General features: G+C 23.2%; 2 protein-coding genes across 2 annotated transcripts; one reads left to right on the top strand and one right to left on the bottom strand.

Annotated features, from left to right (window-relative positions):
* Window positions 1-2,830: 2,830 nt before the first annotated feature.
* LOC112593866 (probable ATP-dependent RNA helicase spindle-E) lies at window positions 2,831-19,318 on the top strand (the record flags this gene model as incomplete). The annotated part of the gene is given in 26 exon segments (XM_025338447.1): window positions 2,831-3,048; window positions 3,203-3,380; window positions 4,611-5,036; window positions 5,219-5,392; window positions 7,508-7,667; window positions 7,670-7,694; window positions 7,754-7,905; window positions 9,225-9,391; window positions 9,457-9,621; window positions 11,325-11,487; window positions 11,945-12,072; window positions 12,155-12,364; window positions 12,455-12,687; window positions 12,884-13,048; window positions 13,414-13,426; window positions 13,429-13,563; window positions 14,150-14,365; window positions 14,433-14,648; window positions 15,604-15,741; window positions 17,440-17,556; window positions 17,957-18,099; window positions 18,193-18,324; window positions 18,410-18,548; window positions 18,617-18,723; window positions 18,805-19,047; window positions 19,123-19,318. Coding segments are annotated over 26 exon segments (4,359 nt in total), but the record flags the coding sequence as incomplete, so codon positions are not given.
* Window positions 19,319-22,194: 2,876 nt separating this feature from the next.
* LOC112593867 lies at window positions 22,195-23,597 on the bottom strand (the record flags this gene model as incomplete). The annotated part of the gene is made up of 1 exon (XM_025338448.1): window positions 22,195-23,597. A coding segment is annotated over one exon (1,221 nt), but the record flags the coding sequence as incomplete, so codon positions are not given.
* Window positions 23,598-23,602: the final 5 nt, after the last annotated feature.

Raw genomic sequence — 23,602 nt, 5'->3', positions numbered from 1 at the left:
TTGACAAAATATATTTACGAATTTACAACAATGTCAGTACTTGCATTTGCGTGGCTTGTCAAAATATTTGTGAACCTCTTTTACTTTTAGTGAGTGTTTCAGTTTTAAGACCAAATCACCGTATTTTTAATTTTGAAAATGTAAAACATTATAATATGGTTTGTCATTGTTTCATTTTAAATTGATTAAAAATGTATTGTATTTTAATTTAACACTATATTTTTAAATTTTTTTTAACATAAGTTTTATTTTTAACCACATATTATATTTTTTAAATTAAATTGATTAAAAATTAAAAACAATAAATTTTATAGGTAATTCAAAAATTATACAGAATTGTATTTTAATTTTTCTTATTACATATTTTTTATTTTATATTACATATTTTTGCTATTTAAATTATATATATATTTATATTTATTTTTGGTTATTATTACATACAACTCCCAGCGCTAGTTATAAATTAATTTGGTGCCAAATTTAATTCATCATATGTAAAGAATATTTGTAAATTCGTTTGCATTTTGTTGCTAAGACAAAAAATTCCATTGTTGTTTATAAACTCCGTCTGTTAACTAAGTTATTTTTATTTAATAATCAATAATATCATCATTTATTTGAATTTATGGCACAAAATAAATATATATTAAGCTATTTGATGTACTTTAAGCAGTGCACATTTTTTAAAATTAATAATTTATAATTAAAACTTGTGAATGAACAAACATATTTATTTTTATTGTTAATATATATTATAATATACTGGTACCTTTTAATTGATGTTTTAACGTTAAGTATTTGTTTCTTTTTAAAAAATACAAATTATTTTTCATGCATTTTCTTAGAATTATTATTATTTTATTTACCATTTAAAACGTTATTCCGACTTATTCCTAATATAGTAATATATTCTGTATACATAGGCGTGCACAGACTCTAAAAGTAGCGCCCATATATTATAATTGGCCATCTATATTAATACTATTAGACTTTTTTTTAGGTTTAATGTGCTTTTAATATACATATTATAGAATGATACAAGTAGTACACTACCGTACATCATTTCTGAGAGAGTAGTCTTGGCGGGTTAACAATCAAATTAAAATACAATTAAAAAGAAAAAATAAATGAATAATTATATTATCGATAATAGATGATCACAAGTTTTACTTTGTAAATTGAACAATTGGTTTCTCAGTACACAATTAAAATTAATTCATAATAATTTTTAATATATGATACTAGTCATTACACGTCTACACGTTAAACTACGTACATACAGACTTTTAATAATAAAGTGTACCACAATAAATTATCATATTTTCATTTTTACTTTATAAAACTATAATCTAAAATTTGGTGAATAAGGTATATTTATTACAATTATTATTAATACATGAGAAATTTGATTGAGACATTGGACACTCCAGCCCATGAAATTCACAGGGCGTGACTGGGTACACCGTGCATACCCTGTGGCCTGTACGCACGCCTATGTCTGTATAACAAATGTAATGTATTGCCAGTATTGCCAACCAAAAACTTGACGGTTGCTTAATCAGCTGCATCAATTCTGGCTTCGTAGTTTTCTATTGTTATTACATGAAGTACCTTATCCAGTATTATTTAGAAGTCTGTGGTTTCACAGGGGTACAGGAACAGGACCCATGAATCGTTATTTTAATCCAACTGTTAAAATATGATTTTCATCCATGAATTCTAATGGAAAACCGTCTACGAATTCAGGTCGCTTGAAAAATTATTTTTTTTTTCATGAATTCGGGAAAAGTGCCTGACGCATTAACATCCACCATTCGACTACTCCAATTCACCATTATATAGTATTAGTCATTGAGCTGGTTCGGAGGTTAAAAGACTAGTAATTTTTCTTATTACCACCGACGGATATTTTAATTTTTTATTTCATATCCATAATAATTACTTTACATAATATTTTTTTTAATGTTTGTCTTTTAATTTGTATATTTTTAATTCATATTCTTAATTTATGTAAAGCAGAGTGATACCTACATGTACGTCTACTTGAGGCGTTTGTAAAGCCTTTTATTGTTATTTGGGTGAGTTATTTTATATTTATATTGATGGTTATTTAACTTAATCATTTGAAAATTTTACAATATTATGAATAATTTTATTAACTAATGTTGCCAAACTATTAGTAATTTCTACAAACAAAGTACGACATACATTTTCGTTCACCAGTTTCAATAGTGTGCTTTTAGTTTTGATATTAGAGTGATTTGACCATAGACCTTATACTAGTATAGGGGTGGCCAAACAGTGGTTCCCGCCATGGGCTCGTGCGCCTCGCGATCCATATAGTGTAAGATACAAAAAATATTTAAATGTTTTCAATATAAATTTATAAATTTTTGTATTTGAAGAAATATAGTGTTTTATTGGCACCATGGCACCATGCAATTTTATACCATATTTCACATAATAATTCACAAAAATTTCATTAATATAAATAATATGTCTGTATCACCAATTGAACTCATTAAAAAAAAAACAAATGACTGACGCTCACAATTAATTTACAAACAGAATTAATCGTTGAAAATCCCTGGATCTAACTTTGTAAAATTTAGATAAATAGTATTTCAATTGTATAGATAATATATAATACAAGTATTTATTGTGTAGATAGAATACGACACTGCTACCATAATATTATTTGATATGAAAAAATATATTTTGTAAATGATTTCATTGTAAAGTTGTACTGTAATATATTTCATGTATTATTTTTTCTACATACTAAATATTTAATATTTTTATACATATTTTTTTTATTTAGAATAAATAGATATCATCATGTCCACGGGGGGAACAATTTGCTGAAGGGAATATGAAAAAAATTAATTTGCCAGGACTTGATTTACACAGTACTTATTCAAAACATGAATATAATTCAGACCTACCACAGTCAAGTCATAGTTATTTTGACCATAATGAGCAAGGTAGAAGTTATGTTAATACTGAATTGGACGAAAATAACGAAAACAATGAAGAATATAATGAAGTACTATTACTTATTAGTTAATTATTCAATAATATACCCTATATAAATTTGATAAATATGAAATTAATTTTAATTTTGTGTTTTAATATATTTTTTATGTATGTTATTTAATTTGTTTAATTTTATAGTAATGCAATTTTATTTTATTTTTAGTTATCAAAAAAAAGCTTTACGTAATTCAAACATGAATTCTGTTGATAGTATTACTTGTGCAAATTCAGTGACTGACCTAAAAGATTTAGTTGTAGATGAAATTAAACTTTTTGAACATTATACATTTAAAGATCTTTCTCATAAATCAAATGATTTAGAAATTGCTGAGTCTAAAGAAAAGGTAATTTAGTTATAAATTGTTAAGACTTATTAATGTAGTTTTATAACTATTATAAATAAATAGGTAAATATAATTTAATGTTAAAAATGTATTCACCAGCTAATAACCAAAATATTGATTCCTTAAATAATTTTTATATTATTTGACATTCAGTATTTTAATTGGGCCAGGTACTACAGTTTATTAAATACAAAGGTTAACTGATCTAATATTTTTATTGTTTGAAAAGAAACAATATTATTCAGTTTATTTCATTTTTAGATATATTATAATCATGTATTGTGTATAGCGCAAAGATTTGCTTTACTAAATCAAATAATTCTTTCCTGCCTCTACTATTTCCTACTAATTAAATATTATCTCTAAAATGTTTAATTTTCTTACTTTTGTTTACAAGTAGGAATACCACAAGATAGCAATTTATTTCCAGACCTATTCAAAATTTATACTGTCAATATGCAAAGTACAATAAATATGTCTATGGCCACATATACCAATGCTACAATAATTCTTTCTCTTGAAAATGACATAATTCAAATCTTTGATGCATTACTAAATCACTTAAACCAAAATAAAAACTGATCATCTAAATAAAATATAAAAATTATTCCCAAGAAATCTGTTCCTATTCATTTTTCCTCAGATTTAAAATATCTAGGTATTATTCTTGATAAGAAGCTAACTTGGGTGGGGTCCTCTATTAAAAAATGAAAGAAAAAAACTAAATTGATGACTACATTTCTTTTGACCAATCCTTAATTCAAAGATGTTTATACACACAAAAAAAAATTGTATGCAACTCACTCTTAAGACCCATGTGAGATTATACCAAACCTTCACAAATCTTCTACTCTTTGGTACATATTCAATGATATTCCAAACGACTTATAAATTGAAACAGTACAGTAACTAGTCTCCATATGCTACTCCAGGTTCCACTACAAATTATCATCAAGTTGAAATCTTGTAACTTTTTTTTTCTCATGTAAATTTCTCCCTTGCAGTCTAATATGCTGTTTAATGGTATAAAGACTTACTACTTAAAAAAGTGCAAAAAAAAAAAATCATATTGAGTTCTATCATTAGTTGGCCTCTCTTCTCATAAAATTATTTGAATAAAAAAATTTTATTTATCATCTTCATATTTTCTTATTACTTATGTAATTTTTTGTTAATAGTTTGTATAAAAATAAAAATTATCATAAAAAGTATAACTTTTATTTTTTTTAGATTATTAGTACCATCAATTCAAACTGTACAATTTTAATAACTGGTGCTACAGGATGTGGGAAAAGTACTCAAGTTCCTCAGTTTATTTTAGATGACTGTATGAGTAAAAAAAAATATTGTAATATTGTTGTTGTTCAACCTAGACGTATAGCTGCAATTTCAGTATCTAAACAAGTGAATATAGAACGCGGTTGGAAAGATGGACTTTTAGTTGGTTATCAAGTTGGACAAAAAAAAAATTATAACAAAACAACAAAAATTTTATATTGCACTACAGGAATTTTGTTATTAAAAATTATTAAAGCAAAATCCCTTTCTCAATTTTCTTACATTATCTTAGATGAAGTTCATGAAAGAACACTTGAAATGGACTTTTTATTATTAATTATAAAGAAGTTACAAAATTACAACTCCCAGTCGACTCATGTAAGTATTTTTAAACTATGTACAAATGGCCCAAAATAATGAATTTATTTAATCTAATGAAATGATAAATCTCATGATTATGTCATTCATTTATTATTATATAAAATTATTGTGGACTGCTATTATTAACTTAAATATTTAATTGTTTATTTTATAATTGATACATGCTAATAATTATGTAGGTAATACTAATGTCTGCTACAGCAGAGACTGTAAAATTAAGAGATTATTTTGGTGATTATTATGGGTATCCTTATCAAAGATACCATCCAGCACCATTAGTTAAAATCGACAAGGCATCCAACTATACTATTCATGTAGCATATTTGAATGATTTATTTGGAATGATACCTTCTGTAAGTATAAATATGTATAACAGTATACCTATAATTAAACTACAAATTATTAGTTATGAAATAATTATTAAATTTTTTAATTTATTATTACTTTTATAAAATATAATTTGATTTGATGTAAATTATATTTTTTATATAAATGATGATTATATAATATGTACAATATGTTTCTTTTAATATTTATTTCATAATTTTCTTTTTGGGAATTGATGAGTAAAATTTTATTTTAGATTAAGAACATTAAATATGTTTTAATATGTATTTTCTGTTTTTTTTTCTTTTTATCTGTTATAGTAGTTTAAAAAATACTTTGGTCTTCAACTTCTAGGGTAGTTATTGGTAAAAATATGAATCTAATAGTACTGTTTGGAGTTAAACGAAAAAGTTCTCGGTATTTCTCAAAATAACCCCAAACAAAAACGACTTAATCTTTGCAATAACCAGATTTTGACATATGAAAATTCTTAATTTGTTTTGATTCAAAAAACAATAAGTCTTAGAAATTTGAAACCTTTTATCATAATATTAATTATTATTTACTAAGTACATTTAAATATTCAAAATCATTTCTACAATTAACTATTTATACCACAAATCTATTCACACTCTTGTGATTCATAAGTATGGCAAGTAGTATTATATGAAATATTTTTATAATAATTATTAATTATTACATAATATATTTTGATATAAATTAGTTTATTCTGCTGTATTAACAATAATAAATTAAATTACTAATATAGTTAGTAATGTATAGGGCTTGGATGTTTATGCACTTAAAACTACTGTAATATGCATGCATTTATGTACTAAAAAATTACAAAATATGTGCTAAAAATTATAAAATATGCATTTTTAACCAATAAAAATACCAAAATATGCTTAACATTTTTTATTATTTATTTAAATTTTTTAAATTTACATAGCGTTTTATTTACTTAAATTTACATTATTATTTATTAATTAGAGATTACCATTTTTAGCTTTATACTGTGCTACTATAGTTTTTTTAATTTGTTCAAATTTGTAACTGCGTCTATTATCATTAAGTAAATTTTTGTAATGTGAAAAGCTTTGTTCTACATTAACTGATGTTATCTTTGACCTTGTCCAATAAAGTACTGTAATTCCAAACAAACACGATAAGTCGATAATAAACATTTATATTTTACGTCAATACTTGGTGATTATAGACTGTAGTTACCACCTATAAAATTTATGCATATAAATTGTGAAATTAATTGTATAGTTTGTTAATTAAGTTGTTTTAAAAAAAAAAAAATGTTCTGAAATATGCTTTTTTATTTTTAAATCCCAAAATACGCAATTAAAATATGAAACCATAAAATATACAAAAATATGCAAAATAAAAATAGTATTATTTGATTCAGTATAACATGAATTAAGTTTTTATTTAGGTTAGCATTAAATTGAATAAATAGAAAAAGATATGCATTTTCATAAACATTCGAGCCGTAGTAATATATAATTAAATATACTGTGTAATTTAGGTAGACTGACTGTCTTTAATCAATGTTGTTTTTAATGTTCATTAATTTATTATTGAATTCAAATTCAAAACACTCCCAATACATTCACTTACTGGAATGTTACATTCAATATGTACTAAGTAGCAGAACAATTTTTTTGCTTTATTTTTTTTATTTAGTTTTCAAGCCTAAATTAATACCTTAATAGCAATCCTATTATTGATTTATCTAATCCATTTATAGAATATAATTAGTTCAAGAATAAACTAATACGAATACTTTTAAAAATATATTACCTCTTAAAATAATTAAATTATCATATAGTATGATTAACAGATTATCAAAAGAATTAATAATTACAAAATTTATTACATTTTTGTATAACCTAAATCCTAGTATAAGTTGCTATTTAAAGGCAGAAGAAAGAAATAAAAAACAATAAAAGTAAAAGTTATATAAACTGTTGAAATATGTGTATCTAAAATTTTGGAAAATAGTTAATGGTAATACATTTTTTTAAACAATGGGTTTCTCTGTTCTAGCAATTTGTCATACTTTAAAGCCATCTATGCCTTGGAGGTTTGATTTATGTATATTATTTAAATTATTTTCTTTTGTAATTTAGGCCCGAAGAATGGAGTTTAGTAAAACAGAAATAAATGAAGCTGGATATGAGACAGCTGTTCAATTAGTTAAAACATTTGATATAATAAAAGTAGATAATGACAACAAAAAATCTGTATTGATATTTTTACCCGGTATTTATGAAATTGAAGAAATGCATAGACATTGGAGGATTTAATGACTTCGGAGTAAAAATATTTTATTTTATTATTTATTTGATTAGTAAAACTAATAAAGTAAATTTCAGAAATCATAAGTGGATTCTTATACCATTACATTCATTAATAACGAGTGAAGAACAAGACAAGGTTTTTATACAAGCACCATTAAATTATCGCAAGATTATTTTGTCCACCAATGTTGCTGAGAGTTCTATAACTGTACCAGATGTTTATTTTGGTAAATAAAGATACTTTTTTTTTTGTATTTAAACACCTAATATATAAAATAATAACTGTTAAATAGTTTTTAATAATTTTAATAATTAAAGAAAACAATATAAAATTAAATACATATTGATCATAGAATGCATGGTCCATAAATAGTTAAAATAAAAAAAACTATTAGAATTTGCTTATTTCTTAGATATTGAGTATACAAAATTTAAATAACGATCAATAATTAGATTTAGAATAATCAAAATTTAATTAAATTGTTCAGTTTTAATTTTTTTTATCAAAATTCTGAAAAGAAACAATATTTAATAATATTGATCAAACTATTTTGTTCAAAAGCAGTGTTTATTCTTACTCTGTATACTGCGTTGGATAATTAGAATATTAGTTTTAAATTATTGAATTGAAGTATTAAAGAATTTTAGTTATTCAGTTTTTTATTTTTATTGATATTGTTTAGGAAATTTTGATTAATTTTTCAGCTTCTTTTTTGATTACCGATAATAACAATCTACATTTGCAACAAAAGTATAAAATGTTAATATTCAGTATTTTTATTATGATCTTTATTTAATTTTTATTAAATTAATTTATATACATGCCTTTTTTATTAATGTATTTTTGAATAATCATGCATGCTGTATTTGTGTTTTATAAAACAAGTTTGTAGTCAACTTAACATTGCACATGACTTCTGGAAAAATAATTTCACATACTCCAACATCCTATGATTTTTATCTCTTTATATAGTTAAAGTGATGAGATATGAAAATCCAAAAAAAAAATAATGTTTTAAAATTTTGCTCTTCTATCATAAAAAATTCCTTTGAAATAATTTGCCAATATGTTGGCTATTATATTATTTTGCACATAAATCATCTCCTCAATCTACTTTTAAAAATTGTTGTTTTTTTTTATCTGATTAAATTTCAATTTCTAGCTATAAAAAATAATTATTTGATTTTTAAATTTCATTTTTATATCAACTTATTATGTGTGTAACTTTTTGATGAAAATAATTAAAAATTTAGTACATTTAAAATATAAAAAATATTCTAATGTATGATTATTGAAAAAATAAAACTTGAAATACAAACATTTTTTTAATGTTTTCTATATACTTAACTTAAATTTATATATATTGCATATTATCTCATATTAATATATATTAAGTTGAACCATAAAATATAAATGAATAATTAAATTATAAACAATTATTACCATGTAATTAAACACTTAAAAGCTTATTTTCATGTATATTATTAATTAGTATTTAAACACTAAATTTAGTTGAATAAAAAACTTTTGTAACTGTATTTTTAGTGATTGACTTTTGTTTGATTAAACAATTAAAAAATCAAATGAAATCCAATTATTCCATGTTAGTTATGACTTGGGCATCAAAAAGTAATTGTAATCAAAGAGCTGGAAGAGTGGGTCGTGTAGCTGATGGTCATGTTTATAGGTTGATTCCTAAAAAGATGTTTGATGTAATTATTCTATTTAACTTTTATTTTTATTTTATATTTTATTTTGATTCTTATAAATCATCTAGGAATTTGAAGATAATGAATTACCAGAAATGAGTCGTTGTTCTCTCAGTCGCGTTGTATTAATGTCTAAAATATTGAATATGGGAACACCCAAACAACTTCTTGCAAGTGCGTTAGATGCACCATGCTTAAAAAATATTGCACTCACAATCCGCACTCTTAAACAGGTAATATTATTTATGATAATTTTAGCATTTTACTGTTTATTTAAATATAAACAAACAATAGCATTATATTATGAGAAATAACTTTTATGTGTTATTTACATCTAACAACATATAATTTAGTAAATTTTTTGAGTGAACATCAGTTCTAATTTTGTGTTATAACCTTTAGTTATTTATTGAATTGTAAATTGACCAATTTTATTATTAAAATTAAAGGTAAGAACATTATTTGTATCATTATGTTTTTTTTTTTTTAATTTCTTTGCCTGTTATGAAAATTATAAAATTGTAATATCTTATTTATCCATAAATTGCTTAAGAAATATCCTTAAAAAATATCATTAGAAAATTCTGATTTTGTTCAAGTCTTTAAGGTTATAGGTCAATTTTTTTCTATTATTTAGAGTATTTGCAGAAGAATAACCAAAAAGTGGCAAAAAAACTGCTCAAGTTGAAAAGATGAATCTGTATTTTAAACAGACTAAGAATAGGTCATACAAAGCTATCCTATAGTTTCCATGTCCAAAAAGGACCTTTAAATGTATATACCACATGTGGAACCCAAATTACAATTAAATATATTTTAACAAACTGTCTCAAATAAGAAAATACAAGAAAATAAAGCAATCTATCAGAATCCTTTTCGAATTTCTAGAACTTCAGATAGAAAATAATATATCTTAAAATTAAAATAATAATAAGAACTATATAGACAAATTTAGTAATATATTTCAGAAAAAATAAATATAATTTATTAAAAAAATATAAATGTTAATGCTTATAAGTTATAACTCTTGTTGAAGCGAATAGATCAATAAAAAAAATAAAGTATTTTCACAAAATGGAGCTGCTGAACACACATAGCTTTTGTTATATTATGTTTATAAGATGGAGAACAACACTACAATAGGTTAGAATTATTTTAAAATTCTGGATTTTTAAGGATACTTAATGTGATAAGTTACCACTGATAACTAGGGATGAGAAGTTATAGGATTTGCATATTTTTTTCTGTATCTTCTATTTATAGCTAGGTGAGCTAAAAATCTGTTTTATAACCTAATGAATCGAAATTTGGTATTTAAATTTTGCATATTTTTGCATATATTGGTAGTTTTCTTAAAAGTTGCATATTCATGTTTTTTTTTTGTGCATAACAATGCATATTTAGTAAAATTATGTGGAATTTAATACAACTGACATGAAAAATTTATTATTTTATAGAATTGTATGTGTTCGTAGTCTGCAATAATCAATATATAAATTTATAAAATTGCATTTTTATTTTTTTAGATTAAATCACCTGACTATCAATATATAATTAATACACTTACCAATCATTTTTATATTGATTTTTATATTATATATTTATTTTTATATTAATTATTTTATTACTCAGTTAAAAATTATTTATATTTTAATAGAAACAAATTTAATGGAATATTATTTATATTAATTTATTTTAAACCTGTTTTTATTTATGGAAAAAATTGTATATTATAATATATTTTTAAATTTTTTATGCATATATCATAATTTTTCCTTGCATATTTTGTCTATTTTAGCTCCTATAACTTCTCATCCCTACTGATAACTAATGTACTTAAAATATTAGGCCATTAAAGTAATTTATTAATGGCATTTTAGGTTATAATTAATTTAATAAAAATGTGTTGATTTTATTATAAGCTAATTTTTCTTAGGTGGGAGCGCTATTATCGACCGTAAATGGAGTAATTTCTTCAGTGGATGGTGATTTAACATATATGGGAAAAGTAATTGCACATTTACCATTAGAGCCACCAATGTCAAAATTAATTTATTTTGGATATATTTTTAATATTACTAATGAAGCTATCATAATGGGTAAATAAAATCAATGTAATTTTATGTTCTTATTGATTTCAGTACTTAACACTTTTATAAAGTGACTTTTTTTAAAAGTAATTTAAAAAAAATCATAATATAAAATATATAGTATATATTATATACCTACAATAAATAATACTAATATTGCTATCTATTTGTCAGATTTTAAAACCAAGTATACCAATCAATATGTAAATGTATTTATAATAATATTTATTAGAATAAACCAGAGTCAAATAATTCAGTTTATTAATTTATTAGATTCCATACTTAACAATACTTAACATGAGTTTATCTAATGAAAACACTATAATATATTTAAATTACAAGTTTCTAACTTCTTAATATACATGGTTAGATTATACTTGGTGATTGCACAATACATGAAACCTAAATTAGAATTTATAAGATGAATTTAAAGAAGATAATTAATTTAAAGTTATATTTTTTTCAGCATGTGGTTTATCAATAAAAAGTATATTTAGTCAGCCTTTTAATCGACGTTTAGAAGCATATACACAAAGGTTAACCTGGGCTAATTATTCTTGTAGTGATCCAATTGCATATATTGGTGCATATCAAGTATTAAAAATATTGTTAACCCTACATTACAGTATCATTTATTGATTGAAGTTTTAATTTGCTAATAATTATATTTGTTTAGAGTTGGCTAGAGAGTAAGCCAAAATTTGATCAAAATCGAAATTTTGAAAAAACGTGGGCCTATAAAAACTATATACAGCTATCAGCAATGCGAGAATTATATGACTTGATTAATGATGTATCTGGTAGACTGAATAGAGATTTTGGTATATTGACAAATTTTGGTAAAATGAAATGGATCAAATCTGAAGAAAAAGCTTTGGCTTGCAAGGTACAATTTAAATAAATAAATACATTTTATTATCTAACAAGTAAGTTATAATTTATTTATGTATTGGAAATTAAAAATAAACCATTTAAGGTTGTATTGGCTGGGGCATTTTATCCTAATTATTACATACGAAAAATAAATAATGCATATATGGATGAACATGAAGTACTTAAAACATTAAATGGTCATGATCCTTATCGAACAGTTTATTTTACTGGATTTCCAAATGATCAGCCTAAAGAGTTATATAAAGAAGCTATTGAATCTCTATTTCCTGAAAGATTGGTTGGCAAACCTACTGCGTATTTTAATACATCATCTAAGTGAGAAAACTGATATTCACTTTAATTTGATTACATATAAAAATTATGATATGTTTAAATTTCTATCTAGGTATATTAAAATTTTGTTTCATGTTTCAATAATATAATAATTGATAATATTTAACTTAAATGCCAATAGTGTTCATGAATGTTATTAAAATATAAATAATTTGTTAAAACTAAATATTTATTTTAGTAAAGTGTATGTAGAATTCCCAACGTCAAACACAAAGAACACAACATATAATAATCAATATGAAGAAAAAGAAAATCAATTAGTACCAGGAAATATATGCTATGGTGTTTATGTGGCTATTAAAATGCGTTTTTTAAAATTTAATTTTAAAATACCATTAATGAAGTAAGTAAATTGTTAAGAGTTAATAAAAACTGTTCTATTTGTATTTAAAATCTTGATAGTGTAAGATATTTAATTATTTGTAAATGTTATAAATCTAGCCAATATTTAGCATCAAAGTGCATTGTACATTTTAACTATATCATAATGAAGAATAATTAGAAAAATATTTTTTCCAGGGGTTTAATATATTTTTTTTAAAACACTGCTGTATAATAATATAACTTAGCTATTACAAATATTTGATCTGTAATCTATATGTAATTATTTAAAACATCAAAAATAATTTTGAATTTGCATCTAATTATAATAATAAAAATTGAAAATTTTGAATCAATTTTCATTTAATTAATGTTATTTAATAATAGGCCTGATGATGCAAAAAAAAAAAATTGGAGTTGATAACCCAACAAATGGCTGCACAGGAAATAACTCGTAAGGAAGTATTACCAATTCAACACTGTGTACTCGAAGAAATTAAATCTAATAATAGAGCTATTGTCATAAGAGTGTCATGCGTAAGTGACTTTAAATAATCAAAACATGTTTAAAATAGATTCAGCTTAAGTTTTTATAACTTAGTAATTGCATAATTAAACAAATGGCAAAAAAACGGTATTTTAGATTCTGGTTGCATCAATAAATGTTTTGGTATCAAACTTCGGTTTTTTTGTTTGTTTTCGCCTTATATAGTTCTAAAAGTAATTTTTTTCTTCTACTTTAAGAAATATTTCTTATTCCAAATTGTATTAAAAAAATTAATTGAAATTACTTTATCATAATAATTGGCAAAACTAAAAAATTAATTTTGGAAAATATATATATTTACATAAAATCTGTATTGTGTATTTAATTTTATTTACATAATTTTTTATGCTTAATGCTAGAGATTACAATCCAAAAATAATATAATTTATGAAATAGGAGTTAAGAGAAACAAAAAACAGAGATGAATCCATATATTAAAAATCTTTGAAAAAAAGATTTTTTAATTTTTTAGCATAAAATCTTAGTTATTATAATTTAAAATGTTAAAGATAATAGTAATATACCCGATACACACAAACTTGGCTAGATATAATTAGTGTTTTTTATTTTTTATAGTTTGAATCTGTTGATTGTTTTTGGGCTCAGATTAACGATGAAAAACATAATAATATATTAATTAAACTATGGAAGTTTGTTAATGAGGAAATAAGTTTCATAGAAATTAATCCAAAAAATTTAGTAATAGGCAATGTTTATGTTGTGATGTATCAAAAAGAAAAATATAGAGGCAAATTAATGGAGTTTCTTCATGATCCTAAAAAAAATTACAAAGTAATGTATTATTCTTACCTTATGTATAATATAATATATGTATGGGTTAAAAAAAATATTTTTTCAGTTTTTATTGATTGATTATGGAGAATCTGTTCAGTTGTGTATTGAAAATATATTTAATATTAAAGATGATGATACAAAAAATACAGTTTATAATTTCCCTACTTTGGCTTTTCAATGCAAATTTGCAAAAATACGTTCATCAATAAATAGGCAATTGAATGCTGATTGGTTTGAGGAAACTAAAATGTTTTTCATTGATAAAAGTGTAAAAGGAACAGTAAGTTTGATCATATCATTTACATTTTTATAAAAGTAAATCACTCATTTAATAAGTTATGATAATAATAATTAGTGTTAACATTTTGAAACTATACATTCATTGTGATATGTTGTTATTCATACTCTAACTACGCTTATCACTGTGTAATATTTTTTTCTACATCTTGTATAGGGTATTTTAAAGTTACTATTCATGAAAATATATTTACATACTACTTTATTATTAATTTTTTTTTTGTAGTTTTTTATTATGTTAACAATATTATTATACAATATTATATTATTATAATATTAGAAAATCAGAAGTTTGATTAAAATTTATCCATAGTTAATTTTGATGTATTGTGTATTTTTTAAAAGGAAATTTGTCTTTTAATTGATTTATAAATAAAATACCAATACATATTAATAAAAATTTAAAGTAATATTATATATTTTTAAGTAGATATTTCCAAACTGTGAATTTTGATTATATTCTTGGTTCTATTGATTTTTGAATTTTTTTTAAGATATAAAATATTTAATATTAGATTAATACAAAATACAACATATATATATATAAGAAAATATATTTTATGTATAAATTCAGATAAATATGATAAAATGTTTTTCGCATAACTGTAGTATATAGATGTTCAACTTAATTTTTATTGACTTGTGACAATTACAAGTATACTAATGAGTTATTACTATGATTTTATTATATTAAAAATGATCTCAAAGATAGTAATCAATAATTAAAATTTTTTTTAAATATATCATACCATATATATCAGAAGTTTGGGAACGAACCTCAGTTTTAAAGGTTTAATATTTAATATTGGATAACTATTACATTTTACTACACAGGTGGTCTAAGATTTTAAAAACGTTGCTTTTATTCCAATATATTTTTGCTTTTGATTTCTGTTTCATATTTTAAATTTAAATTATTTTTTTTTTTTATGTTTAAGATATATTCTATAGTTGATGGTGTTGTGTCATTTGAAGATCTAACCTTCATAGATGAAGAAAAAGAAAAAAATTCGATTTCAGAGTATCTTATTGAGAATAATTTAGCTATTCGTACTGAAGAGTCTTTTGCTTCAAAGGTATTAATAATAAATAATGTATGTTAACATATTTACTGAATCAAAAAATTATTGGTTATCATAGATCATAAAATTATTGATAATTTGAAATAAATAAAATCCCTAGGAAGTTTTTCTACTATAAATCTGATGTCAAGTGTAGGCTTGCCAGATTTTAAAATCTCCAAACCGGGACATCATATTAAAATAACCTTTTTTTTTTAGTATGTTAGTATAATTATATGGAAATAATAAACAGATAACATAATACGATAATCATGTAATTATGTAATGATATTATGTACAATATTATTCCATGTTTCGATATTAAATAATATAATGTTAAAGTTATTTTAGCTTGGCTTCCATTAACTGGGACAAAATTAATGACCGACCGGGACACCGGGAAATGTTGTTAAAACCGGGACAAATGGCAAGCCTAGTCAAGTGCACCTTTTAATTTACCTTTTTCATTTTAAAAATAAAATATAAATCAACTTAATAGTTTATAATAATATTTTCATATTTTTGAATATATCAATTTCATAAATAGTATTAATCAAATAAATTTAATGAGAAATTAAAGATTATTTTTTTTTTTCTTCCCAAATCCAAAATTCGTGGGGTTATTTTTAATAACATGTAACGTTTATCATTTTCTACATCCAACCAATTACTATGTTTGTTTTTTATTTGTAAAAGTGTGAAAACGCTAGTCACCAAGATTTCATCCTCCATTATATTTCTCTCGAGCAGTATCTAAATTCCTCCTCTCATTCAATTGTGAACAACTGTATTAGATTAAACTAATTTTTGCTAAAAATAAATTATATATGTCTCAAAAGTTTTGTATTTTTATGATAAATCATTATATTTAAATATGAGTTTTGATAGTAATTAGTAAGAAAATGTTAACTGAATAAATGACATGTTTCAAATTATTTTTTTCAAAAATTAAAAAATTTGTTTATACAGCTTAAAAATTAGTAAAAATTGATCTAGTTAAAACAAATTAAATTTTTGATTCTGTTAGAATAACAGTTATATTAGTGAAACACAAATCACGTTCCTTAATTGATATGTGGACATTTTTATGATAATCTGTAAATAACTAAACATCAGTGGAGCTTTATGTAGAAATTAAAATTAATTATTGAATTAAAAATAATATTTTTAATCTTATCGTCAATAACAAAAAAAAATACAAAATACAAAATACAATGATTATAAATATAAAAATAATTTATTACACTTTTTATTAATGTTAAAAGTGACTTCTATTATTTGTAACACAATTAAGTTTTTAAATCCTCAAATATTTTTTCTCATTGACATTACCTATAGCTAAAATTAGAAAATCAATGAAATAACTCGATACTAGTTTGTTAAATCATAAATCATTAATTATAGTTAAAATATTAGTTTATAACTATACTATAGTTATTAGTTACTATAGCTATAAGAGCGGTGAATTTGTTAACAACACTAATAATGTATTCAATATTGTTTTTTATCAAATATTTTAAGATGAAAACATGACCTCATTTATTTTACATTTTTGAATGTATGATTTTAAAATTTACAATCTTTTTTTAATTTACCACTTATTGTATATTTATTGAATATAATTAATTTAATTATTTAATAAAATAATGAAGTATATTATAAACTTACAACTTATTTGTTCATTATAATATAACTGTACATTTTTATTTTTAGAAAGATCATGAAAGACGATTAAAGCTTAAAGGATGTGTTAACAATAAGATACATGAAAAATCGAATGTCGTACGTCTCAACCCTAAAAGTCCTACAGTAAAAGAGTCGTATAAAATTGTGAGTTTTAATAGTTATATTATATTCATATCATTGTATTTGTAATCATTGACAATTTTTTTCAATTCATTTTAAATTAATTATATGATATTAAATATTTTCAATGTTGATTTATTAAGTTTAAAAAATAATTTATTTTAATATAATTTGTAAATAATTAATCACCTATAATTAAATGTAAAATAATTTCCTTAGTATTTATTGAGTGAGTTAATGCACCTAATTTTCGACTAATTTTTGTATGCTATAAACTGTAAATTTTGGTTTTGTTATTTGTGATTAAATTGCATTTTAAGATAATTGAATAATAATGAAATAAATAATTATCTATTTTGGTTTATTATTACTATTGTTATAATTCATAATATTCATATATATATGTATATTTTTTTTAATGTAGCTCAATTTAAAAGGACCTAAAAGTCCACTAGAAATGTCAGTTTATGGATTAAGTCGTGATAGTACTTGTAAAATAGTAAACATACAATGGAATTCTGTCAATTCTGTTTTATTGGATACTGATCCAAATGATAGTCATGAAAGGTAAGAATAATACTTTCTTCCTAATAAATTATACATTTATCGTTTACTATAATTATTTATACTATTTTTAAATTAATTGATATTTTTTATTAGGTTGTTTGTTGCTGGAAACGTGTGTGTTAATGAAAATGATAAGTTAACACTTTGGGATACAACTATGATGCCAAATATCCCTGGAATGCTGACAATTATCTCTTTGATTTTTTCACCGTGCGTGGAAATCAGGTACACTCCTTTAAAAATTAAAATAATTGTTAACAAATACAGTATATAGTTTACATACTATACTCATTTTCCTCTTTGTTCTTAGATACAATTCTTCATTTACTAAAATGATTGGAGCCATTTGTGGTTTAGGTTACCACCCAGAAACTGGTATGCCATTATTTGAAGAAAAAGATGCTGAGATTACCTTTGATACTGTTATTGATATGAATTTATTGAACAAGGTAAATTAATGATGGTATTTTTTATTTAATAATTTGTAGCTATTTTTAATTTTTTTATTCTCTACTAGATAAATGTTATGAGAATGTTGTTGAATAGATGTGTTAATCCAGAAGACGAAGAAGGTCCTGGTGATATTTTTCAAATACAGCATCACTTACAATCATCTTTAATAGAGTATGTATATAATATTTATAAAGTTATTCGTTTTGTTTCTATTTTATAAACTTATCTTTAAACTTTATTTATTTAATGAAGGCTATTCAGTCATCCTACAAAGTTTAAAGGGGTAGAACCTTACACAAACAATTATACATGGTCAGAAATTAAAAAATCAAGATTGCAATCACCACACCAAGAAAATAGCCCCATTAATCATCCGATGGATGGTTCTGATGTTTATAAACTGATTTGGAGCGCTCTTTTATCACAAAAAATGTCTACTATTGACTGTAAAGACTTATTGTTTAAACTAAGTAAAATCAAAAGATTAGAAGAATGGTATATCTATAATATAAAAATAGTATATATTATATTATAATAATATAACATATTACATCCATTTTTGTCTTCTAGCTTGAAATTCAACAATTATACCAATAAACGGTGTTTAGAAGAACTTCATTGTCCACTATGTCAATTGGTGTTTATTAACTCTTCGTCCATTCTAATGCATTTCAACAATTACCAACATATTGAACGTTATAAACTTGCTAGAGAAGAATTACAATTGCACTATACGGGACCATCTAGAGATATAAAAAACTTGTGAACTGGTAAATTCTAATAATATTTTTATAATGTATAATTCAATTTAAATTCAAATAATTTTTTGATTAAAAATAAATAAGAATATTTGTATTTGTATTTATTTATAAACGCCAACTGGCAATTTTATGATTACATATTTTGGAATTTGATATATAAGTAGTAAATATTTATAACATATAGTAATAGTAATACAGAATACATGGAAAATAAAACTTAATATAAACATAATGGTAATATGATGATAAAGTACAGCAAACTTATAACTAATACATTTATTAAATATTAAAAATCAAAATTAACATAATTTATTTTATGGAGCATTCTATGTAGTGGGTAATTTTGTCCATAGGATGTAATTTGGGTTGGAACTTGAAAGAGGAAGTGATTTCTGGTGAGGAAGGAAGGGATGCAAAAACTTACTTTGAAGAGAAGTTCAAGAGCATCTATAATGACACTTAAAAGAGAGGTTAAGTGTTCATCAGCATCTTGTCGACATGATGATAGTAGTGGTATTTCAAATATACTACGTATATTAAGCAATAATCATAAGTAGGGTGTACTATCTTCATAATATGGGCAATGTAGGAATGAAACCTGTTTTGAACATGTCTGAGTCTTAATTCATCTTTAGCTAAGTAAGGATTGCCGTACTACCACCCTATATTACAATATTAAACGTACTAACGAGAAATATAGTGTGCAGAGACAACGAGCAGACAAAAACTGTTTGATATTGCGCTTAAAAAACCCTAAAACTTTTAAAGCTTTACCTACTGTGACATTTACGTGATGCTCAAAGTTCAAAGATGGAGTATAATGAATTCCAAGATCTTTATAAAAAAGTAAAACACGTCAAGAGCGGTGCCGTTAAATGAACAGTTATGGTGAATAGGAGACTGCTTTTTAGAAAAAGACATAACATGAAATTTGTATTAAGGCTAAGACCAATACTGTATGCCTAATTCGTAAAAATATTGAGTTTAGTTTGTATAATATGGCATTGATTAAGATTTATATATTATGAATGAAAACTATTATTAAAATATTAATATTGTTTTTGATACACTTTGTGAAGATAATTCTTAATTTTTTTAAATAATTAATATAAATTATATTTTTACGATATTTGTTAAAAATTTTATGAAAATGCAATCTTTATTATTATTCAGTAGTTTAAGCCAATTTATCAATGACCCTTTCAAAAAATTATGTTCGGACACTACACTTGTCATATTTACCAAGGTAAAATCAAATTATAAGTTGCTAATTTAAAATATAAAAATTAAAATGTTATCTACTCTAGTGTCATACATTTTATCAAAATTATTTTAGACTTCAACAAAATATAACATGATAGAAAATGTATTTTTTTACAACAATTAACAAAAGCTGGAATATGGTATAAGTAATTAAACAAATAAGTTATAAAAATTAATAATATTAAAAGCATTTCTGAAACTCTTAACTCATTTATGTCGCTCACCTAAAATTCTACTATTCAAAGTTAAATTAAATTCTTCTACATAAAAAATTGCAAATAATTTATACTGTAATTTAATACATAAATTATTTAAAATATGTACTTTAAATTGTTTAGCTATTAGTAATTTACAACCTTCATCTCACTTAGAAATATTTAAATAAATTTTAACATATTATGATTTTATGTATTACTTACTATTAATTCTCATTTAGTCTAAAAAAAAACTAAATTGATTGATTAAAATATTTTTTATGTTTAAAAAACAAATAGGTAAAAAATTGTATACAATTACATTGAATTCTTTGACTTTTCCTTCAGATTTGGTGTATAATAAATATTTTTTTATCAAATTTTCAACATTGAATTACGAATGGACAAATACATTTTTTTTCTTCATAAAACTATTATTATTTAGAATTTTGTAAAATAATTTTTATTAATAATTTTAGTGTTACAATAAAGTTGTATTTATATAAAATCATTTTACATGATATGAAATACACTATGATTTTAAAGATGAATAAAATGATTAACTATAAATAAAGTGATTAGGTAATTTATTTAATTCACCATTAATTGATTCAACGATCGTTGTTTCATTGAATATTAGTTTCATAACTTAATATATATTTAGATATTTTTATTAATATTTAATTTTACTAATTTAGTTTATATATTAATATATATATTCAACACTTTAGCTTTGTTCAAAATAAATCTAAACTTTTTCTAATTGTATGATTAAGTATCTATTATTTTTACTACAACTATAAAAACAATGAAAAAAGGGTCAAGAGTAGTATTGATCAACTAATTATACAGGTTATGCAAGTATATTAATCATTTTTACACTAAATTATCTTAAATTTATTATTAAAATATATATTCAATTAATCTACATGAAAAATTTAAAATAATGTATTATAAAAAATTTATTTATTGATGGTTTCAAATATTTTCAATTTGTTAAGCCATGGACCTCATTTTTTCTTGGAAAATATTTATTGTATAAAATTGCATATATTGCTTACTTATTTGAGTTTATGTCTTACTCTTAAAATAACCATTAGACAATAATTATGTTTAATAATTTTGTCATTTAGATATCGGAAAATTTCATAATTTCAAAAGTAAATACTAATTTAAACTTTTATTATTCCAAAATCTGATTAACACATTTTTTTATATTCTTTTTTCCGTGCACAAAATAATTAAAAATAGTAATATAATAGTTAAACAACAACACTTTAATATATACAATTATATTTATAACATCATAACATTAAAAATAATAACAATTGTTATGTCATATAGTATTAATACATACAATTTATATTTATACTACACACATTTCCATTCCTTTAACTTTAGGAAATGTACAAAATATTTACAAATTCAGTTGTGATGATCATTATACGGTTTCATTACATTAATTGATATTAAAAAATGGAAATTATTTAATTAATTTGTTTAATTCTTGCTTTGGAATGATTTAAAATATTTTTATTTACATAATTACCTTTAAACATTCTCGTTCTTATCTTATAACGTTTGATTTGGAAAATAATTAAAATTTTTATTCTCCAACTTTTAATAGTTCATTTGTATCATTTAAGTTATTTTTTTTTTCTATTTCATCACTGCAACTTTTATCTTCTGTCATTTGATTTGGATGAACTTCCATACTTTTCAATTCTTTGTTTTCCATATTTTCATCTTCTTTTATTATGTTTGAATCAATTGCTTTTTCTAATACTTCATTTCCATTGGTCTCATCATCTAATGTTGCACTTAATTTGTTATCAATCATTTTATTTTCACCATTGATCGAATTTTCTTTTACATCATCAGATAAACAATCTTTCTTACCATCATCATCGGCCTCAGGTTTTAAATCACCATCATCAGGTTCATCATCAGTTGCAGACATAAGATCTATAGTATCCATAATATATAATTCACTTTCTTCATCTGACATATCTGAATCATCATCAGAAGTGTCAGATTCCATTGATGGACCTAATCCTAACAGTTTTGCTTCAGTTATCATTTCATGAACTGTGGCAATATTTCTAGTTTTAGACTTAGGCCCAGGTTTCATTGTTTTTCTTGTATTTTCTATCTCAAAATTGTGTAGTAAATTATTCAGACTTCTTTTACGTTTGAGATTAGGTCGCAATTTATTTTCTGATGAACAATCACTATCATTCTCATCAGAACTATCAGATAATAAATCGATATAAGCCGAGACTGGTAGTATTGGTTTTGGTTTTTTTTCACATGCTAAGTTGATCTCCCTTGGAACAGATACGCTTCGGCGATCTGGTAAGTTAACAGGTAAATAGCCATCATAATAAGCCAAAGTAGATGAACAGCGCTTTGGTATACAGTAGCGTGATTCATTTAGACAATTAATGAGTTCTTTTGCATGAGATGATGCTGATAGAGGTATTGATAAAGGTACTGGTAATTCGTCTTCGTCATCGCTTAAAATAATTATAGAGCCATTTAATTCACCATATTCAGATTCTTGAGTATCCTCTGGTTCTACTTTGATTTCTGATTCTGTCAAGAGAACCTCCTGTTTTCCTTCAATAGTTTGAGTATCTTTCAAAATCTGTTCTCCGTCTGAAGAAGGGGTTTCTTTTAAATTTTCTTGATCTCTATCTGAAGAGGGGGTTTCTTTTAAAACTTTTTGTTCATCAACAGAAGTGGGAGCTTCTTTCAAAACCTCTTGATCTTCATTGGAAGAGGAGGTTTCTTTTAAAACCTCTTGTTCTTCAACAGAAGAAGGGGTTTCTT

Source organism: Melanaphis sacchari, unplaced genomic scaffold, assembly GCF_002803265.2.
Source record: "Melanaphis sacchari strain LSU unplaced genomic scaffold, SCAv2.0 Contig2118_pilon_pilon, whole genome shotgun sequence".
Classification (NCBI taxonomy): Eukaryota; Metazoa; Arthropoda; class Insecta; order Hemiptera; family Aphididae; genus Melanaphis; species Melanaphis sacchari.
This window is presented reverse-complemented; position numbering and strand designations above follow the sequence as displayed.